This window comes from Raphanus sativus, chromosome 8 (assembly GCF_000801105.2).
Source record: "Raphanus sativus cultivar WK10039 chromosome 8, ASM80110v3, whole genome shotgun sequence".
Lineage (NCBI taxonomy): Eukaryota > Viridiplantae > Streptophyta > Magnoliopsida > Brassicales > Brassicaceae > Raphanus > Raphanus sativus.
Window position 1 is genome coordinate 4,674,412 of NC_079518.1, and position 22,260 is coordinate 4,696,671.

Genomic DNA, 22,260 nt, shown 5'->3' on the forward strand with positions numbered 1-22,260 from the left:
AATAATAATTAATGTATAACAACGCACATTATTTCACGCTTAATTACCAATATTTTAATATTTTATGATAAATAAATTGATGTATAAAATAAGTTAAATTTTAGTTTAGTTAATTAACACGCCATAGTTATGCAAAATTATCAATCGTACTAATTAAAAATTATTCTGTTATTTTAATTATGTAGATTTTAAATTATTTCATAACTTAATTATATTTTCTGCCATTCCACGATTATACATTATTGTTACCGATCGGAATCAAGGTCACAAGCTCACTCATACATAAACACACAAATACATGCACACATTTGGCATACTACTGAGCCCAGCAAGACAAGTCTTGTTTTACACTGGTGCTGTGAAACGGGTACTTTCCATTATGTTGCTGGCGTTATCAAGCTCAAAGGCTTCACGTCTATGAAACTCTTTAATCTGTATCACCAAGAAGATGAGCAATGGCTGGTTAATATAAAACAGCGTGAAAAGCTTATTTATTTAATAAGTTTCGTTTCAATTTTCATTACCTCATCAAACGGCACATCTTTGAACTGTGGAAGAACTAGACGTTGAGTAAACTCAATGTAAGAAGCCGGGATTGTTTCAGTTACTCCCTCAGCAAATTCAACCGCAAGTTTGTCCGACATCGACGAGACTTGTAACAGTAGACCATCTTGATTCACTGAAATAATATTTTTCATTCCAATTAAATATTGGTTAATATAATAAAAAGCCATGTTCATAAGGATAATAAGTAAAACAAACCTTTGATAACTCCCCCGTCAGTGTTAAGTTTGAATTCCTTTTCTTCAAGATACTGTTTGATGAACTTAATGTCACTGAACTTGTGTTTGAATCGATGAACCGAAAATGCAAGATGGTTCATTGTGTAGCCGTTGATAAGCGTCCATGCCGCAAATTCGTTTTCTCTTTACCATTCACACAAATATATACAATTCAGAAGTGTTAACTGTAAAAAGATATTTGGTTATTGATTAGAAAGTTATAACATATACTTTGCGAGTTGCTTGAAGTCGGTCCATGTAGGCTTCTCCCATATTAAGGACCCCAAAGTACTTGACAGAACCGCTTGCTTACCACCTTCTGGTTTCAAGTACTTTCTTATTATCCCCTAATTAAACCATAAATTAGGACAAAATATCAAGGATTGATATCTCAAAACATATAATAACAATATTAGGCAAGAGATACATTAATTAATACCTGTGATTCAGGGCTTAGTTGGTCCAGAAGAACCTCAGCTATAACGATTCGTGGCAAGGGGCCGTTGGTTAGACCGTGACCGTCATGAGGGACGTGAACATCCGGAGGAGAAAACCATTTAACTTTTGATTTGTTCTTTGAAAATTCAAGTTCGCCTCCAATTTTGTATCCATAATCCATGAAAAAACTCGACAAGGAATCTATTCCATAACCATCTACCTAAAAATAAGAATACCCCCAAAGAGTAAAGATCAATTTTTTTTTCTAAAAAAAATAAAGATCAATTTGCACAACTAGTTTCACCAAATCTACAAGAGTAAAAGTTATACCTTAAATGTCCTGAAAGTGAAGTGATCGTAGCATATCTTTTCGTTGTCCATCGACTGAACTAGTTCCCATATCGTCTTCACTGTCGGATTCTTCATCAAATACGTTTTCAGTATACTTTCAAGAACATTCCGGAGAAACGTTTCACTTCCTCCCTGATTACACACCAAAATAATGAATTTATCGTGATGATATAAATTGATCTGGATTTTGCAAATTAGAAGAAAAAAATATTAGAGAAAGAACCTTGAACGATGAAGCGTGAGGCAAGTTGAGAGAACCCATTCAGGAGGATCTTCGAGCTACGCAAGTATTTTTTACCACAAGTTGCAATTCGCAGAAGAGTGGAAATAAGCCAACGATGACAGTGTATCAAAACCACTGTCATTTAAATTGAATTTTATAAAGATAGTGGACGACAGAATCGTATCACGGTCGATTTGTTTTCTTTTCTCAAATATTAAAAAAGTTTTCCTTTCCTTGTCTTTTTTCAATAATAAAAAATGTTCTATAGTACACATTAACTGTAAAAACCACGATCGATTTGTTTTATTCTCTGAGTTGCAAAAAACCCTGGAACTGTATATAAAATATGATGACTAGATAAATCACTGAAACCATAATTTATCTCAACTTGGTTTTTATTGCCCACTCACATCACATGGGCAGGTAACACTAATCCTCCACATCAACTTTATTTTATTTGCTTCAAAGGTCCAAAAAAGTGGACACAACACATGCCCCTGTCAATAAACATACTCCAAGCTCAAGTAATATTCCCAAAGTACAAACCAACATAGTTTAGGGGGAGGAGAGACAAACCAAGCCAACGAATATAAATATAAGAGAGCCCTTCTTAATAGATTAGATGTATCATTGACAGAGCTGAGGGCTAACCACAAAGCTAACAACCCCAAAACGTTATACACATTTTGCAAACTCAAAAGTTGATGAGAACACTGGTGGCGTGATAACCAGATAGTATAATTGGTGTGGCTCTCCACCTGGACGCGTCCTCTTCAACAAGGTCACCACTTAAGGCCTCAGATCCCATTGGAAACAGGGTAACCTTATTGTTCCATTGCCCTAGACAGAACCTTAAACCATGCTCATTCCTAGAAGGCACATCTAGTACAGAGCTCCAAGAATTTTTGTCTGGATCAAACGCTCCCAGTCCCGGCTTGTTATGGTCAAAGAAATACACTTTGTTGCTAACAACAGTGTAGGAGTACACATCCAGTGTTTGCCCCGAGTCTAACTCTTCCCAAGTCTTCTTTCTGGGGTCATATATGTCAATGAACCTTGATTTCTTGCCTGAAAAAAAGAAAGATGATAATTATCAAATTATGTAAGAAAGTTTAACTTGGAATCTATATATAATATACTTTCAGCTGTCTCTTATTAATCCCACCTACAACGAAGAGTTTGGAATTGAAGGAGAATGCGAAGGCAGGAATAAAGTTGGGACGGTATGGACAATCCATGAGGCCCCATTGGTTAGTTTTAGGGTTGTATACTTCCGCGTTGAGAATGCTATCATCATCTGTAGAGTAACCTCGGATCACATACAAAAGGCCTTCCACTTCAGCATATGCAAAGCTGTAACGCGGTACGTTCATGTCTGCCAGTTTTCTCCACCTGTTTTTATCAACAAACAAGAACCACTAAGAATAGAAACCCTAATGTCATAAACAAAATTGATCAGAGAGATTCAGACCTGTTAGTTGCAGGATTGAACTCGTAAACATCGGCCGAAGCAGTTTTATTATATCTTCCACCGATGAACACGATCTTTCCACCATCGCTCACCACGAGGCCGGAACGTACCTTCAAAGGCCCAGGGACGGGAGGGATGCACCCCAGTTTGTTACCCGAGCCGTCGTAAACTTCCCAGGACTCGAAACTCACTAGAACACACATTAACTCCTCTACCGATCCCGTCAACTTTCGAACGGCCGCGTAATGCTCGCTCCGGAGGAACCTTCTCCATCGCCAGCACACCTGAGATATGATCTGAAAGCTAGAGCGCGGGACTCGGGAGAGGCACAGCTCTGCTACGTTGTCCACCAAGCCGGGTATTAACGACGACTCCACCATTGTTACTTGTCCTTCACGATTTGCATCATTAGCTTAATGTAAAGCTTTGATATATATAAATAAGCAGGGTTGTTCAGGTCCTGTTTTGGTTTGGTCTTATAGGTTTTTGTTATTTCCGTTTTTTTGACAACTTTTGTTATTTCCATTTATAAAATTTAATTACCATATTAAAATTTAAAACCATATCTACTTTGATTTGATTCAGTTTATAGGTTTTATACAATTTTATATCAAAAACTATAATACATTTATCTTTTATAATATTTTAGTTTATATGATTAAAAATCAGATTTAATAAAACATAAAGCTATTTTCAGTACTCAAACATTTAAATAGAATATTTTCAGTTTATTTAACTATTAATAAAAACAATTAATTGAAATTTCAAATATTATCATGATTTTCATAAATAAATTAAGAAAACTTAAATAGCTAATTTTTAGGGTAAATGTCTGTCAATGAAAGCTTTTACTTAAACCAGAATACCAAATTCTTCGAATTGGCTTGTATTGCCCACTCACATAATTTATCTTAACTTGGCTTGTATTGCCCACTCACATCACATGGGCAGGTAACACTAATCCTCCACATCAACTTTATTTTATTTGCTTCAAAGGTCCAAAAAAGCGGACACAACACATGCCCATGTCAATAAACAAACTCCAAGTTCGAGTAAATACTCCCAAAGTACAAACCAGACATAGTTTAGAGGGGAGGAGAGACAAACCAAGCCAACGAATATAAATATAAGAGAGCCTTTTCTACCGTGAGCTCACGAGACAATTTTGTATAAGAGTTTTGTTGTTATATACATCCCGCAAGCTAACCACAATCAGGAAACTTCCACATCAACACCCAGCTGAAGTAACCCTGCATTCACATTCCCTCTGTCACGCCTCTATATATATATTTAATATCAAAATTCACAGGAGAGATACATAAGCTTTGCAAATACATCAGACCTTGATAACACTGGCCTAGACTTGTCATTGGCCTTGGCTATACCAATTCTTCTCACCGTGGTTGCTCCTCCCTCTGCGTCATTGCTTATAAGCAGTTGTTCAGCAAAGTTTTTCAGCCCCTGCAACAGAGTGCACGAAGTATTGTGAATCAGCAAACGAAGAAGTTTCCCTTTTAACTTGAGTAATTTCAAGGTGAGACGAGTTCTCAAATAAGAAAAGACACCTTGGTTCCAACATCTCCAAGTAAATTACGAGCTTTCTGGTTTACAGGAAGTTGAAGTTGCTCCTGTAAGATTGAAGTTGATAAAGGGAATAATATCAGATCAACGCAATGTTAATACAGACATATAGAGGGATGAAATCGATTAAAGAGAAGCCCTACCATGTCAGGTAGTTTTGTGCTCTTGCCCCCAAAATAGTTATACAAGTGTAGCATGCAAACATTTGTAACATCCTGCCACCATAAAGACAAACAGAGTCAGCACTACGTTACCAATTCGTGGTGATTCTATCAACAAATCATGATTTTCAAATGCTAATGATGCCTGCTAATTAAAATTCATCTCCACAGTTGTAACTTGTAAGGATGGAGCATAAAAGATAAATGTACCTGCTTGTATTCCAGCGTGTCCAACTTCCCATCCTGCAAAAGAACGTTACAGGACAATAAATCATTAGAAGAGATACCAAAAGAAAAAGAAATGCTAGAATGGAGAATTCTAACTCCTGATATGAACTCAAAGACTAAGTATTTGACGACTAACAATCATTTTTTATTATATAGCTAGCGATCGTCAGCACCGTTCATACAACTTAAAAAGGCTCACCAGACCACTAATCAAATCATTCAATGACTGCAACTCACTCTCAAGCGAGTTGATATCCCCACGAGCCAAGGTGACCTGTTCAGCATAACCAAAATCACATTTCGTTGGTCCAAGACTGTTTCAACACATACTACATATACATCACAATTAAAAGACAAAACATTTCTATATCGTAAAGTCATACCTGGTTCTTGATTTCCTTGGAGAGATCAATCTGCTGCTCTACCTTATCATCCATATTCTGAATCTTTTGCGTTAAATGCCTTTTTGCAGCCTGAAAAACAAATGATTATGATCCAACTCTATCTATCGCTACCGCTTAAAATATAACCAGAAGGCAGAAACAGTATCAGTAAACAAAAAGAAGACTCACCGCAAGGGTGGCAGAAACTTGCTCCAGATTCTTAGTCAAGTTAGCCACAGCAGTAGCCATGTTGGCTTTAGTCACATACATAAGGTCAGTGAAAGAGAGTCCCTAACCACCAGTGTGAACAAACACAACCATTTTTCAGTTCCCCCTTTGAAATTTATCTAACATGACAAAAAATCACATCTAAAACTTAAACCTCACCTTCCACCACATATAACCATATCCTAAAGCTCCCAACGCCGCAGCAGGAACAGCAAGAGCTTGCAAGTTTGCTGACACACACACAAAAATAAAAACAAAGAAAAAGACAAATAATGAAACAAAAAGATTCTCCGACAGAACATGTCGGAATAAGTACAAAGTCACAATCTTTTTTAACATACCACCAGAAACACCATTCATGACGGTTATCTGCCTTGCTGAAGCTAGCTGTCGAACCTCCATAGCCAACCGACGAACCTGAGCAGCTATAGCATCGGAGACATCAGAATCTCCCTCTTCTCCCGATCTCTCCATACCCTTCACCAGTGACTAATCCAAACAAACAAATCAAAAAAGTCAATTTTTTCAATTAGACGAAAAGCAAAAAAGCAAAAATTGATGAAAGTTACCTGCAATTCACCCAATATATCAGATAATTTGCCGTTCTTCATCATGATCGTACCAGTATAACCTTACGATCCAACAAATAGGGAAGATCCATTTAGTAGTGAAGCACAACGAGAGAGAGAGAGAGAGAGAAATTGAGTTAGATACCTGCTCCTGCTAAGAGAAAGATCCTTGATAAGCCGATTCCGGTTTGCATCGCCATAGCTCCGACTGTTTTTTTTTACTCCGCCGCCGGCGACTCGTTGAGCTTTTCCGTCTCAAATCGAATTTAATTTAGGTTTCAAGAGGATGAATTGATATTTTTTTTTTGTTTTTTTTTTTAGAGTTACGTGCTTGCTTGCTTGCTTGCTACCAGTTTGCTTGTAAACGACGCCGTATCAAGGTCAAAATTCAACTGCCTTAACTCGCGGCGGTAAAAAGCCTACTGACTCGTGGTCGCCTCCCAACCTTTTTTTCTAAATCAGATTTTTTTATGTTACGATAACCGGAACAAATCGAACCGAACAATTTAATCAAAGTCGAATCAGTAACACTGGGACAAAATATTTGGAGTACAATGTATTTTTATCTATATGTGTGTGTAATCACATTGCTATTTAGTTTGATTTTAGTCACATTTTCACTGAAATTCGTAACCAAAATTAAATAATAGTTGAAAACCAAAATGAAAATTGAAGCTGAACTGGGTAACTGGGTATGTGTAGCCAGTTAATTAAAATATGAAATGTCTATCTTTTGATGACATAGCTTATTACTCTTTCCGTTTCATAAAGAGTTTCACTCTGATATTTTTTACGCATATTAAAATGATTTAATATATTTAATTTTTTATTAATTACACATATTCAACAAATAATATTTGAAATAAATCAAATTATTTATAAAATCAATAAAATACAATTATTAGTTACACATGTTCAACCAATATTTTTACTCATTGACACATAAAATGCTGGAAGCAAGAGACCTCTTAGCTAACCTTAATATTCAAATCAATTGAGTTCGTTAACCCAATGTGTACTACCTTCGACAAACAACAAAACAATGTCACATGAAAAAAAATGGAAAAAAAAACAGTGGATCAACCACCTTGGAGGCACCCTACAAATCCTAAAATGGGATAAAGCTTCAGTCTTCTGTCAACTAACTATCATGACGCAATCTTTTAAAATCGACCGATTGATTACCAGTTTCTTCTTCATTGCATTTTCATGGTATTCAACCCTCGCTTCCTAGCCAAAGCAACATAAGAGCTTCCCTATCAAGAGTTTATGGGAAAGTTCACACAATTTTCCAAAAAAAAAATATATTAAAATAATGCACAGTGACGAATTTGATTTGTTGGGGTTTGTATGGATAAAATCGGGTCGTCACAGGTTTGCCACGTGGTGACTCTCTGTTGGTTCGTTTTTTTATTTTAAAAGCGAAAAAAATAATAATAATAAAGTTGTGAACACTGATGCTCTAAAGAGCCCTCGTATGATCCTTTCCAAATTGACACTTGATTCACAAATGAGTTACAATTTCTCTTTGTATGCTTTAATCAAGTCCTCATCCTAGATCTTCTTATCATTTGATTAACAACGTAGCATGAGTTCTCATGAATCATTGTTATACCCATATTATATAGTAGACTAGGATATATAGTAAAAACGCCAATGTAATGGAGGTGTTATCTTAAAACAATTTTAATTCAAATTAGCAATAGTAATATACTCATTTTATTGGTTGATGAAGTGGCACAATTGCATGTGCACATATAAGAGTCACAGATAATGCATTTTGTGTCTCATGTTCCCATTTATATTTGTTAAAAAAGTTTTGGACTCCACAATTTTTTTTTTATTGTCTCGCGTAACATATCATTAGTCGATTTATTGTATCTACTTTATTAAAACAAAAGTACATATATAAAATATTCCTTAATTTTCAATGTTATTTACACTACAATGCCACTGAGAATTAAATTAAACTACATATTTTAATGCTTGTCTTTTCCACTTCTAATAAATACTCCCTCCGTTTTTTAAAGAGTGTCGTTGTGACATTTTTCACACATATTAAGAAAGTTGTTGAAATATATGTAAGTTATAATTAATTATACCTCTTTGACCAATAGTATTTTAGATAAATAAAATTATTTATAAAATCAATGCAGTTTGCAATTAATTTTCAGCTGAAAGTTAGTATAATTTACATTGGAATTGTAAAGTGACACTCTTTGTGTAACAAAAAAATGAGCTCAGAGTGACACTTATTATGAAACAGAGGGAGTAGTTTTTCTCAAAAAAATTGAACTAAAAATAAATTCCAAAAACTGGAAAATCAATTCTGTAGTTTCCCGAATCATACATTACACTCTACATTCGAAGGCTACTTTCTATTTTAACATTCAATTTCCTCTTATGTTATACATATATTTTTAACAATACAATATGATTTTATCACGAATCTTATGTTATATATGCAGGCTACATTCTCATTCGTTTCCAACTAATATTACACATCTATCTTATTAAAACAGAAACATTATAACTTCTTCTAGATGGATTTTTTAAGTTGGACATCATATTATTATTCTTAGTCTAACCTTTCATTTAAATATTTCCTTAAAGAGTTTAATATCAACCATCTATCGTTTAACTCCACTATAATATCTATGTCTTACATTATATACATCTATTAAACAAAATATCTATTCTTTTCGTTAGAATATATTCACATTATCATATTTATATTATATCAGAGTACAAATATAACACTCCCTCTCTTTTATTATAGTCAAATGAATATAATAAATATCTCCAATATAAATATTACACGAGTCTGAATTCTTCAAAATATAAATATAAATAGATAGAAATAAAAATAAATATTACACATTTTATTAAAAATATAAATATTATTATACGAGAGGTTGATAAAAAAATACAACTATTACACGAATCCTTAGCCTGTCATTATACAATTTTAACTATCTCGGTTTGGTTATCTTCTAAACCAATTGATTCAATTAACCAAATAACTTAAAGAACACGTTTCCTCCCATCATCAAACTATAATTATCTTAAACACAAAACCTCTTTTAGTTAAAAAACAATTATTTGGCATCTAATACTGATGAATCTTAAATTTTAAATAGCTTTAATACAGAACTTTTGAAACTCAATACTAAAGATATCAGAAATATATTTTCTTTGATGCTCAAATAATTGAGGTTTGTGTTGAATATACACTAAATAGAATATAGTAACATATATTTTTATTTCAATAACAGAAACATCAATTTATACTTTAAAAAATCGATTATTTGAAAAGCTCTTCACCAAATTGAGTCTACTATGCCTAAAATCTTGGTTACAATCAGATATTCACAATCAAATTGACAGGTTTGAAAAATTATGAATATGGAAAACCCTCTTCTCCAAATTTATTCTACTATACTTAAAAACTCAGTGTCAAGATATTTTGTATTTATTATATCTAACTTAATAGGTTAGAAAATATTCATTTCCTCCCACTAATATGTGTGTATGAGTACTTGCTTTCGTATTCTTCATTGGGCATTTACAAAACATTCAGAAAACCTCCCAAAAAGCACAATGTCAAAACCAAATAGTATTGGTTGATATTTTTTTTTGAAACTCAACAGTATTGGTTGATATTATATTAGTGTTTTCACCATACAGTATATTTTTAATACACCAATAAAAAACTATTAATAAAAAAACAGTTTTAACATTGTTCTTAAACAATACGTTTTGGACAAACTCGAAATTATATAAAACCACACATTATGTGAAAAGCACAAACTCCAAATTGTATTAACTATTATAGAATATATGTTATATGTTAAAAATAAAAATAAAATCCGCGCGGTCGCGCGGGTCATGATCTAGTGTATTTTTAAAATGGGTATCTTTCAACCACCTTGCACAGATGGTATAGTAAGGATATAACTTACTCCAAAATGTTATTTGTGTAATCTAGAGCTTTATTTTGATACAGTGTTGTTAAAACCGGACCGGCAAGCGAACCAGATTTTTTTGGGTCATGAGTCAATGTGGTTCGACCAGGTTCGATCCGGTTCGATTTGGGTTTGATTAGACTAAACTAAATTTAATGATATTTTGAATATGTATATTCTTACAAAGATAAAGATCATATCAAATAAAATATTTTAATAACCATAATGTTTAAATTTTTTTAAAAAGTAACAAACTAAAAATGTAATAAAAGTAATAAAACAATGTAATAGTCCAAATCTCAAATCAATAAAAGAACATATTTAATTTTTATTCTACGGATTTTTGTCACTCCAAATCTTCAGCACCTTTACAAAAATTATAGACATATTAGTTAAAAATTTATACTATGAAATAAAATTAAAAATTATACCATGATTGAGTTCTTCAAATCTAAGTTTTCAATTCTTAAAATCTTCGAAACAAAAACAATACCTTGGAAAATAGATACCTTGTGAGTTGCAGTCTTGTATAGACGTCAAAGATTCAAGAGAAAAATATGAGATGGCTTTACCTTATTAATCTGAATCCTATTTTTATTTTAAAAAAGAAATTTTAATTGTTTTATTAATAAATTTTTGATTTAATACAAGAACCATGGTTTAGCCGGTTCATTGGGTCGCCGGTTCACGGATTTTTAACGGTTCGATAGGAATTTTTAACCGGTTCAATTATAGTTGGGTTTTGGCATTAACCCAACCTGCATTTGTGTCCGGTTCATGGTTGAACCTGGTCCGACCGCCGGTTCGGTCCGGGTTTAATAACACTGTTTTGATATGAACCATGAAGGTGTACCTGTATAAAAACCAGTTTGAAATAATTAATATAATATAGACTTAACCGACATATACATATATATATATATATATATATTTCTGTGTGTATAAAAATTCAAACCACCTATTTTAAAATCATTTTTGCTAAACTGTATCAACAAAACAAATAAATTCATTTTAAATCCAAAAAGAATAGCTTTTCAAACCTATGATCAACATAGAATTTTATTAAAAGAAAAAAATATAAAAACTATAAAAATGTAGACAGACAATTTAAATACAGAATGGTACTAAATGTTTTCAAAACGAATTTATCACCTTTCCTTCTGGGACAGTTTATAATCAATTAAAGATTTTTTGAACAATTATCGTTTATACTATTGCCATGATTTTCGCAACTATCTATATTTAACTAAATAATAAATTGTATTTTACCGAGTTTCCAAAACAAGTCAAAATTAATAGATTCGCGGAATACTCGAGAATAAATATTTGTTTTCAGTTAACTAAATAATTTCAATAGTACATTAACCTTTTCAGAATTTATAGAAGGCAAGATATATTTGTAATTGCTTCTGATCTCCTGTGGACGCATTGAGAGCATTCCATTCTCATATGGAGAACAATCCTGAAAATTAATTTTTTTTTTGACTGATGAAAATTAAATGGTTCGGTGTTGGTTTTTAAAATTCTCAGATTAAATGTCCATGGAACAAAAAAAAACGTAAGATTAGATAAATAATTTCAAATTTGAACCGAAACTGGATAAATATCCAAACAGATTTATCATTTTATATCTAGAAAACCAGAAGCAAATCTAATTCGAACGAAATATTTTGGATATTCAAATGTATTTTAATCATATACTAGAGCTTGATCTGTGCACCCGCACAGGTTGTTATTTCATTTTTATATAAATAAATATTATTCAAGTGTTTATTGGTTTATTTTTAAATATTTATCATATTTTAACTATATTATAAATACAACAATCAAATACTTTACGTGCTGTAGAAATAGTGACCCGTGCCTGCTACTAAAATTTTGACAAAATATTGACCTATTGATATGTTTGAATAATATTTCTTTTAACATGAAATTATTTTTCAAATGTAATAAGAATTTAAATATTTTGATCAGATATGGATAATACGGTGAGATTTAGATACGTTAGAAAAATAATATTTGGTTATAACATTAAACATCATTTTACAAAGATATTTAAATTTTTATTGAAAATAATTAATAGTGACTGAAATGATTAAAAGTATATGTTAGAATTTTTTGAAATATATATAATCTTACGTGAAATTATATTATATAAAAATAATATTCATTTACAAATATTTCATATTGTTCTATAAGTTGTTCAAAGATATTTAAATCTTATCATGTATAAATTTTATTGTTCAAAATAATTAATGGTAAGCTAAACATATATTTTAGGAATATTCATAATATTGTTTAATATCGAATTTAAACTTGATTTTTGTTCAAAATAATTAATGGTAACATTATCCAAGTTTAATATAGTTAAAATCGATTTTTAAATTTGAATATTCCTAAAATTAGCTAATTTGTTTAAGGAAATATATTAAATACGAAAAATTAAGTTAAATTTGATTTAGAAAATAGTTTAATAATTAGGAAAAGACAATGATTCTTTAAAGATATCCTCATTTAATTACTTCAGTGGCATGTCATTGTAAATAAGTTTGAAAACTTAAGAATATTTTATATTTGTACTTCTGTTTTAATAATATAGACTAGATTTTGACCCGCGCTTTAAAAAGCGCGGGTATTTGATTTGTTAATTTTTAGTTGAAAAATAATAATTTAAAATTGTTTTAGTATAATGTGTGAATTTAAAGTAGTGTTTTTATATTCAATTTCAAACCCGTAGTCGAACTGGTAGATATGGGCGATTCATATATAGTTCAATTTGTATTTTATGAAAAGAATCATTAACTAAAAAATCGATAAACTTGGTAAAAACAAAAATTTTGTACAAACCCGTGATCTGATACCAATTTATCCGATAAAAAATCGAAAAATCTAATAATATTTTTTAAATTGATTAAATTATTCATATACTTAATTAGTTATTAATATTATATAAAATTGAATAAATGTGTGATTCCTAAAACTTTGTGATTTTTTTTATAGTTTGAAAAAAATGATTATTAAAAACATAATTTCTTTTTAATTTCATGTGTATATTCATATTTGATGCAAGATTGCTAAATAATGCTACGCACAAAAATAATATATATATATATATATATATATATATATATATATATATAAATAAGATATATAGTTTTAGTTTGTATTGGACTATGAGTTGTAATAGCTGTTTTTATTTAAAACCAAATATTAAATTTAGTGGGATTGGAGATGTCTTAAATTTTAAAATCAAGTTTTAAGATTTAGTTTACGCATTGACGCTTACTACAACTACGGATAAAAGGCTTCCAAGAAAATCAAAATTTCTAACCTTTTTACGACATCTCCAAAACTTGATTTGGTTGATTTTAAAAGTATAAATATTATATAAAAATTATCTAATTAGTCCATTTTACATTCACTAAAATTATAGTTTTATTGATTTAAAACCAAAATGAAATAATTCATTTTCTTAACCCGTCTCATTTAAATAAAATATGTTTTCATATTTTTGTAATAGAGTGGGGGTAATATGTTTCTTTTGTTTTTTGTTATAAATATTTGTTTCTTATTTATCTTATATGTAGATTTGAATGCAGAAATTATGGTTTTCATTTGCTTTTTAAATATTTTTAATCAAAAAATACATAAATACAATTTATACACTCGAAAATAACAACCATCAATACACTTTCTTACTTGTCAAAAATAAGCAGTTGTGTATCATAGGAAGAAATTGTTCATTATATGTTCGGTTAGTATAAATAGACCAACCATGTAAGGCCCAAACAATTTTATACATGATGACTGGGTTATTTATTTTTAATGTTGGATTGATAGTGTAAGTTAACGATTTGATAGAGACGTATTATATCTGAATAATATTTGTATAGTTAATGTATTCATTAAACATTTATTGTTGGAGTTTAAATCTTCCTTTTTTAAATTTTAGAATATTCTCTATTGGCATAAACCGTAATATTAGAGTGTTTTAGGTAATATTAATTGTTTATATTAAACTATAATTAAGGAGTGACATAACTTTGTAATTAACTTGAAAAATTAAGGGCAAATACCTATTAGGTATTTTATTTTAATAGTATAGATATATACTTGAATATGTTAGTTATTTTTAGAATTAATATCCAAGATATGAATTATTTTAAAGTTGTCTAAACTATTTGAAATATAAAATATAGTCAAAAGTAAATACCTAAATTAGATAAATAATAATAAAAATACCAAAAATACTTAAAATATATATTTATTCTCCATCTAAATATTCAAATTAAACCTGTTTTATTTTTATTTTAGTTATTTTGGCTTATATTACTCAAATTTATATGTTATATTATTTTATTTTTAGACTTAGAGAAATTTAAAGTTATATATTTTTTTTAATTTAAAAATAATTTAAACGGGTTATCCGAATCTGAACCGAACCCGTAAAGATCCCAATCAAATCCGAACCGAAATTTATAATTACCCGAGTGAAGTTGGAATCTTTAAACTCGAAAATCTCAATCCCGAATAGATTTTAACCGAATTCGATTAGATACCTAAATACACACCACTAGCTTAGTCAATGTAAATCGATCAAATATTACAAATACATCATTTATACAAGTATAAGTAAATAAAAACTAAAAGAGAAAACTAATATATGTGTGGTCGCACGGGTCAAGATTTAGTTTTTCACTTAAATCACATGTCTAGGCATACTATCAGATATAAATCGAGAATTCGGTCAAAAAAACACTGAACATGGCAAGAATGGCCAAAAGAAATATGGACTCGAGACTAGCCAAAAAAGCCTGAACTTTTGTTGACTTTTATCAGTTTATTAAGAATCTTTGATTGACCGACAAGATTAAGACACCGTTAATTAACAGTTAAGACGGTGGTTGATCAACGTTAAATGCAATGATCGTTAAGTAAAACGACGTCGTTTTGAGATGGAATGAAACGACGTCGTTTTACCTATTTTTATTATCAAAAATATGATGTTCGCGTGGGTTGAACCTAAGAACTCATGGCCAAATGACGACGTTTCTTGCCACTAGACTACTGTCACTTTTAAGAATATTCATAACATGTTTTCTTTTATTGAGTATCAAACAAATATCGAAAAATTCTAAATTCTTTTTTAAAAAATTCAAAAATCTTTAAAATTCAAGAAATTCTGAAAATTAAAATTAAAAATGAAATTATAAATATTTAAAAAAAAATCATCATTTGAGTTTTTTTAATCTTAAATACATTAATCATACTTTTTTATAAATTAATATATTTGAGATAAAATAGAAAATGATATTTATCACACTACAAATGTTTTTCATTTAATTATTATCATATTTTAGAAAAAAAATTGTGATAATATCATTTGTTTATTGTATCTTAATTATCATTTGTCTATTTTATCTTAAATACATTATTCATACTAAAATCTATAGTGTGATAAATATCATTTTTGTTTTATATTACATACGTTAATTTATTTAAAAATATGTTTCAAGTTTTTTAATCATTAAATTTAATTCGTTGCATTTTTGAATTATTTTAGATTTTTTGAAAATTTTAATGTATTGATTTTTTTTTAAAAAAACTTATTTGTAATTTCAATTTTAATTTTACTTTTCAGAATTTTCTTGAATTTTTAAGATTTTTTGGAATTTTTAAAAAATAATTTAGATTTTTGAGATTTGTTTGATACTCAATAAAAGAAAATATGTTAGGGACATTCTTAAAAGTGATAGTAGTCTAGTGGCAAGAAACCTCGTCATTTGGCCATGAGTTCTCAGGTTCAATTCACGCGAACAACATATTTTTGATAATAAAATAGGTAAAACGACATCGTTTTACTTAACGATCTTTGCAAACGTCGTTTAATTATTCTGTAACGGTGTGTTTAATTTGGCAAATTAGCGATAACTTACTGATTAAAGTTTAAAGTCAAATATAGTTCGGTGTTTTTTTGGCCAGCCAATTTGTTCGTATTTATTATAGCAATTCGTGCAAAGTTCATGATTTTTTTGGCCGAATTCCCGATATAAATCCATTTTCTTTTTATTGCTTCACCGATATGAATGATGGTCTCTCTGATTCTCTCTTCCCGTGAATTACAATCATTTCTCTCATTTTCGAGCTTTTAAATTGAGAAAATAAGGTAACTATCAATTGGTGCTGGCATTTTTGTGTTTTGTTAATAATGTTATTCTCATTTGTTTTTTTTTTCAGTTTCACTATACCATTTTAGCCACATGCTATGGTTATCAAAGTCGAATGGACACATAAGTAGAAATATCATTTTGCAAATGATTTCATCTTATATCCTTTTCAAATTTGCATTTTGCATTTGAGTATGCCACATTTTACATTTCTATTTATTAGTATTTCGTAAAAATACATATATTGCATGTTTATTGTGTCTCCAACTATATAAGAATAATCATGTATAAAAATTACAAATACTATTCTAATTGCAAAAGTCAACGTTTTATGACAAACTAACAACTAGAATGTACAAGTACTCTCGGAACTCTTACTATTTTTTTCTCCGGCATCAGAGAGGAAGAAGATGTCAATGCCATGACCAGTTTGAAGTAGAACTCTCTTCCAGAGTAGATAATACATCAGACATATTTGCCTCAACTTAGCCTCTTAATTAAAGATATCGCAACTCAATATTGGTAGTCAAAGAAGCCCATTTGTGAAGACTGTCCTTCAAGTTTTGTGTTTGTCATCCTAAACACTTTCCTTCAATCTCCTAAGTAAGGTATTGTCCAATCCACCAGATTTTGTTCCACTCCAAACTTTCGAGTGGTCTATAGTTGGACATCTCAAGAGTAAAAACTACAAACTTGGTTTCATTTTATACGGTAAATCATAAAACCAAAAGAAGAAATGTACTAAAAGCAAACTGTAAAACAAGATTGTCGAATGCATTTATCATTGAACCTTAAATTTATAAGATAAAGACATTTCATGAAAACTGGAATACTATGAAAACTTACTAATTTAGAAGAAACCATAAAAACGGCACAACAGTCACCACTTTAACGCCAGAATGGCACCAAGAGTCCCCCCAAACACTTCAGTGTTGTATACAAAAATCGATCATGCAGTTAAGAAAATAAATTTGATTTAAGTGTTCACAATGAAGCGTTTAAGGGAACTCATGGGGACATTTGACTCTCTCCTAGCTTTGTCCTGATAAAATAATACTAACTGCATGTCTATTTATATATCACTACAATTTGCAAAGAGTCTTCAATTCTTTTTTTTTCAATAACTTTTTTCACAATGGGTCCAATAATCATATATTCGAATAATTCAATTAAAGAACGTGTGGAATTTTCATTTATGTGAAAGATGAATCGAGTCGAAATGTTAAAGAACGTGTGGAATTTTCATTTATGTGAAAGATGAATCGAGTCGAAATGTTGGACCTAGTTAGATATTTGACAGAATATTTTTATTTTGTCCCTCCGTTTGCTTGAAATATTTTGAAACGACGGAAGTATTCTTTTCACTGATACTCTATGTCTTTTCTTCATCTTTTGTTATTACCACTCATCAAATTAATATATATAAAATATATATTCCCCATTGATTGGTCGCAGACTATATAATTATGAGATAATTGTTTCTTACATCATATATTTGACTTTGATCTCTTCAATGCAGTATAAAAATTTGATGCATATAAATAGTATAACATGATGAACCACGTATGGGGCTAGTTAGTTTTTTATTTTCTTTTTGTTAGCTAGTTATTTTTTTTTGTTAGCTAGTTAGTTTATAAAGAACATTCGATTTCAATTAAAAGAAGACCGGTTGGTTTCTTATCATTCATTAATCCGCGCAAGAACAAGATATCACTAAGCTTTACTCAAAACTATGACAAAAATAATGAAAAAAAACATTAATTATTTAAGTTTTTTGTATAAGAATGTAGCTATAACCGGTATGGGTACTTCAATCACATAAAATATAAACAGAATCTCTACGTGTTTATATCCTTTCTATCTTGTGAAAAGCAGTAAGAACTTTTTTCAAAATTCCTATTCTCTTTACTCTTTCCCTTAACCTCAGTTTGCGTCTACATTCAAAATGCTTTGGCCATGACGTATATCATCTACGATTTCACTCTATCTCTGCTCTCATAGAACATTGGGTTTACACTCTAAGACTTAAACTATATATAGAAACTTAATTACTTCCATCTTCTCAAGCCTTATATCAACCTCTTGTGTTCCTATTTCCACACATCTATACATGCAGGGCATGTAGCATATAAACAAGTATCAATATCTTGGTCGGATGTCTCCTAGAGTTCCTCTGAGCACTTCATTGGGAATACATTTTCTTATGAATGTTACCCACTGAAGTGTTTGGGGGAACTCCCGGACCCATTCTACGGATTTCATATATATAATAAATACATTCTGAAAATAAGGTATTTCTCAATTGATACTAGCACTTTTTCTCTTATTTTCTCAAGTTCTGTATAACTATTTTAGTCAGATATACGCAAGTTCATCAAATTCAGATTCATATATAATTAGAAGCATCATTTTGGAAACGAGTTCATCCTATATACTTTTCCAAATTTTCATTTTGCATTTGGGTATAGTATTTGTACATTTCTTTTACTAGTATAAATATAATACAAATAAATATACTGCATGTTTGTTATCTCTACACCATATATATACAAGTATACAATCATATTATAATAATCATATGTATAAAAAGTACAAATTCAATTCAAATTACAAAAGTCATCGTTTTCAGTTAAACTATAACAACTCCAATGGACAAGTACAAAACTCACATTATACGTCAGCGTGCATTAATCTAGCAACAGCCTACTTTCAGAACTAGTCTAAATTTCAGTCCACGAAATCAGAGAGAGAATAATATACAAAAAGTAATATGTATAATGTGATGTAAAGACGCACCCTTTCCAAAAACAAAAATACGTACACTCATAATTGACCTGAACTATCTTCGGCTGCTGCTTCACCTGTCACGTGGACCTCTCCGACGAGTCACCACCGGAGAAGCAACCGGAGATTTAACTCTCCGTTTCTTCGCCAGCGGAGAGGAAGAAGATGTCAATTTCATGACCGTCTTTGAAGTAGAACTAGTCATCTGAAGCTCTTCAAGAGTAGATAATACATCAGACATATTTGGCCTCAACTTAGCCTCTTGATTGAGACATTGCAACGCAATATTAGCAGCCAAACAAGCCCCTTTGTGAGGATACTGTCCTTCAAGTTTTGTGTCCATTATCCTAAACACTTTCCTTCTATCAGCTCCTAAGTAAGGTATTGCCCAATCCACCAGATTTCGTTCAACTCCAACTTTTGATTGGTCCACAGTTGGGCGTCCAGAGAGTAACTCGAGCAAGACCACACCGAAGCTGTAGACGTCGCTCTTTGCAGTTATTCGACCTGTGGCGACATATTCAGGTGCTGCATACCCATGAGTTCCCATCACTTGCGTTGATACGTGTGTTCTGTCTCCTTTTGGTCCTTCTCTCGCCAAACCAAAATCAGAAAGCTTTGCATTGAAGTCCTGCACAGGGATGGACAGATAAAACCAATGAATCTCTCTCTTAAATCAAAATATGTTTATAAGTTATAACCGATCAGTTTTAGTTTTTTTTTAACAAAAGTAATCGAACCAAATTAAACAGAAATTTTGCTATCAATTAATATATATAATTAGATATGTCTATATTAAATAGTATATTTAAATAGTGTAACAAAAAAGTATATTCAGATAGTTATTATTATCCAAACATAAAAAAAACTACAAAACTGTATTTTTATTTGGATAGATAAGAGCAAAAAAAAAAACCAAATTGTAAAAAAAAAGATTGTCGTATGCATTTATCATTGAACCAAAAAAAAATATAAGGTAGAAATTTGACAAACAATCACATGTAAGAAGTTGTTAATTGACTCGTACAGTCGTACCGAATCTAGTAGAATATTGGAGGCCTTGAAGTCTCGATATATGACTTGTGCATCGTGTAGGAAAGCAAGCCCTCTCGCCGCACTAATCGCCACTTTCATCCTTGTTCTCCACGGAATCGGGTCTGCCCCACCTACAATAGTACACCTGGACCTTTATTTCATATTTTTAAAAGAAATGATAAATCTGTGAGTTTTTATATTTGGCCCCTAAATTTTGTAAAAAATTTCCAACATATATAAAATATAAATTTAAAGTTTACTTTTCTAACGACTCCAAGATAATTATGAGAACAGATCTTACTTAAGAGACAAGTTTACTTACGTCTAAAGAGATGACTTTCTAAGCTTCCCTTGGGCATGTACTCGTATACCAAAAGCCTTATGTAATCACCCTTCAAGCAATATCCAATTAATTTCACAAGATTCATATGGTGAAGCCTCCCCAGATAGTCAACCTCCGCCTGTGAAAAGAATCATTAATTTCTTTTCTTTTTTTTTGACTAAATATAATAATAATTAATTAATTTCTTAAAAGTTTATATTTTGGTTTTTTTTTTTGGTTTCTATGGCTAAAGCTGATTCTTGAACACAGGGCTATGGGCCTACCAACCACTCCTTGTGGCCTTGAGGCGTATCGTCTTTAAGCTTTTTGACAGCAACAACGATGCCTGATCCTGGTTTTGAAGGCGTTAACGTCTGCTCGTTAATCCATCCTTTGTAAACATAACCAAAACCGCCTTCACCGATAACACTATCAGGTCTGAAGTTCCTAGTGGCTGTCTTTAGATCGTTAAACGTAAAGGCCTTTAGTGTGGGAGATGCTAAGAGCACTCCTTCACTTCTTGGAGTGGGAAGAGAGGTGGGACTCCTGTCATCGCTGTAAAATGATGGTGGTATGGTTAAGCTTGAGAGGCGAGACGATTGGCTCGATTTGGCATAGATTCTTGAGGATCCTGATGATAATAAAAACTTTATCTAATCAAAGAAGACGTCTCAATTAAATTGATTAAGAGATATAAAGAGATAATATATAACTTTATTACAGAAATACAAGAGAGAAGAGGTGTATTTTTACATACCACGATAAGGACTTTCTCTGCTATCTACCTTTGCAGATGAAGGAAAGCAATTTCCCATTAGAGAGAATCAGAGATAGACAAAGAAAATCATACGATAATAAGAAACAAATTATATATTGTGTTTGATGAAGCAACGATGTGAGACTATAAATCTTGATGAGGATATAAACAAAACAAATAGATAAGAAAAATAATAAAGGGAAAATGGGAAGAAGAAACAGAGGATAGGGACAGGGTAATGTGCAAGAAACGGGAAAGGAATTGAGATGGTCTTTGTAATTGATGTTTGGTCAAACAGAAACAAACGTGTGCACCACTCATTGCTGGTTTGGTCTATTTCAACTTATCTAAAATATATATATTCTTAAATTTTACTTGGCTTTAGTTCCTAAAGTTTGATTTTGTATAATGGTATAGTGTTTGACGAAGACTGGTCTGGATATTGTTAATGGGATATATTAGATTATTTGAGTTGATGTAGAAAACCTCCGTTTGTGTTCTTGTATAAATATATACATCTTTTGAAACATAATACATTTCAACAGACTTCGTATCACAGTTTATTGATCTCACTAAGGTTGTCTAAGTAGGGTATTTGGGTCGTAATAGGTTGGAACAATCATGTGGAAGGACATGTTACAAATCTCACTTATTGCTACTAATGATTTTTTTAACATTATTGTGAGTGTAATTGTTGACAATTGCATTGCAATAAGTATGTATTGTAATCTTCAAGAACGCGTTGTTTCTTTTGCAATGGGTAAGATATGTTGTGCAACTTTATCTCTCGTCTTTCGCGTTGTAAATTATTATGT

The 22,260-nt window shown here is 31.0% G+C and overlaps 4 protein-coding genes across 4 annotated transcripts; all 4 read right to left on the reverse strand.

The window, feature by feature from the left end:
• Positions 1-193: 193 nt before the first annotated feature.
• On the reverse strand, positions 194-1,949 carry LOC108821943 (uncharacterized). Its single transcript, XM_018594938.2, has 7 exons — positions 1,795-1,949; positions 1,551-1,703; positions 1,222-1,440; positions 1,014-1,129; positions 763-926; positions 525-679; positions 194-432 (listed from the first exon to the last, which is right to left on the reverse strand). The coding sequence occupies exons 1-7, from the start codon at positions 1,831-1,833 to the stop codon at positions 346-348; spliced, it is 933 nt and encodes a 310-aa protein (XP_018450440.1). The 5' UTR covers positions 1,834-1,949; the 3' UTR covers positions 194-345.
• Positions 1,950-2,314: 365 nt separating this feature from the next.
• On the reverse strand, positions 2,315-3,670 carry LOC108819754 (putative F-box/kelch-repeat protein At1g27420). The gene is made up of 3 exons (XM_056991884.1): positions 3,266-3,670; positions 2,960-3,186; positions 2,315-2,862 (listed from the first exon to the last, which is right to left on the reverse strand). The coding sequence occupies exons 1-3, from the start codon at positions 3,643-3,645 to the stop codon at positions 2,489-2,491; spliced, it is 981 nt and encodes a 326-aa protein (XP_056847864.1). The 5' UTR covers positions 3,646-3,670; the 3' UTR covers positions 2,315-2,488.
• A 553-nt stretch (positions 3,671-4,223) lies between these two features.
• Positions 4,224-6,748, reverse strand: LOC108818997 (uncharacterized). Its single transcript, XM_018591978.2, has 12 exons — positions 6,561-6,748; positions 6,416-6,477; positions 6,188-6,335; positions 6,006-6,076; positions 5,808-5,909; positions 5,619-5,708; positions 5,435-5,509; positions 5,218-5,250; positions 4,990-5,061; positions 4,831-4,893; positions 4,608-4,726; positions 4,224-4,515 (listed from the first exon to the last, which is right to left on the reverse strand). The coding sequence occupies exons 1-12, from the start codon at positions 6,613-6,615 to the stop codon at positions 4,494-4,496; spliced, it is 912 nt and encodes a 303-aa protein (XP_018447480.1). The 5' UTR covers positions 6,616-6,748; the 3' UTR covers positions 4,224-4,493.
• A 12,409-nt stretch (positions 6,749-19,157) lies between these two features.
• LOC130498809 (probable serine/threonine-protein kinase PBL4) lies at positions 19,158-21,632 on the reverse strand. The gene is made up of 5 exons (XM_056992436.1): positions 21,446-21,632; positions 20,973-21,319; positions 20,689-20,827; positions 20,367-20,497; positions 19,158-19,962 (listed from the first exon to the last, which is right to left on the reverse strand). Exons 1-5 carry the CDS (start codon positions 21,501-21,503, stop codon positions 19,405-19,407), a joined length of 1,233 nt encoding a protein of 410 aa, XP_056848416.1. The 5' UTR covers positions 21,504-21,632; the 3' UTR covers positions 19,158-19,404.
• Positions 21,633-22,260: the final 628 nt, after the last annotated feature.

Bases quoted from the DNA above. Each gene is read 5' to 3' on its own strand.
- LOC108821943 (XM_018594938.2), bottom strand. From the start codon at position 1,833: ATGGGTTCTCTCAACTTGCCTCACGCTTCATCGTTCAAG. The intron at 1,441-1,550 runs GTATAACTTTTA...TCTTATTTTTAG, and splicing joins TCACTTTCAGGACATTTAAG to GTAGATGGTTATGGAATAGA. The intron at 1,130-1,221 runs GTATTAATTAAT...TGGTTTAATTAG, and splicing joins AACTAAGCCCTGAATCACAG to GGGATAATAAGAAAGTACTT.
- LOC108819754 (XM_056991884.1), bottom strand. From the start codon at position 3,645: ATGGTGGAGTCGTCGTTAATACCCGGCTTGGTGGACAACGTAGCAGAG. The intron at 3,187-3,265 runs GTCTGAATCTCT...TGATAAAAACAG, and splicing joins TTCAATCCTGCAACTAACAG to GTGGAGAAAACTGGCAGACA. The intron at 2,863-2,959 runs GTGGGATTAATA...TCTTTTTTTCAG, and splicing joins TTCCAAACTCTTCGTTGTAG to GCAAGAAATCAAGGTTCATT.
- LOC108818997 (XM_018591978.2), bottom strand. From the start codon at position 6,615: ATGGCGATGCAAACCGGAATCGGCTTATCAAGGATCTTTCTCTTAGCA. The intron at 6,336-6,415 runs GTAACTTTCATC...TGTTTGGATTAG, and splicing joins ATATATTGGGTGAATTGCAG to TCACTGGTGAAGGGTATGGA. The intron at 4,516-4,607 runs GTCTGATGTATT...ATGTGAATGCAG, and splicing joins TCTAGGCCAGTGTTATCAAG to GGTTACTTCAGCTGGGTGTT.
- LOC130498809 (XM_056992436.1), bottom strand. From the start codon at position 21,503: ATGGGAAATTGCTTTCCTTCATCTGCAAAGGTAGATAGCAGAGAAAGT. The intron at 20,828-20,972 runs GTAGGCCCATAG...TTCTTTTCACAG, and splicing joins AAGGCCACAAGGAGTGGTTG to GCGGAGGTTGACTATCTGGG. The intron at 20,498-20,688 runs GTAAGTAAACTT...GTACTATTGTAG, and splicing joins AGAAAGTCATCTCTTTAGAC to GTGGGGCAGACCCGATTCCG.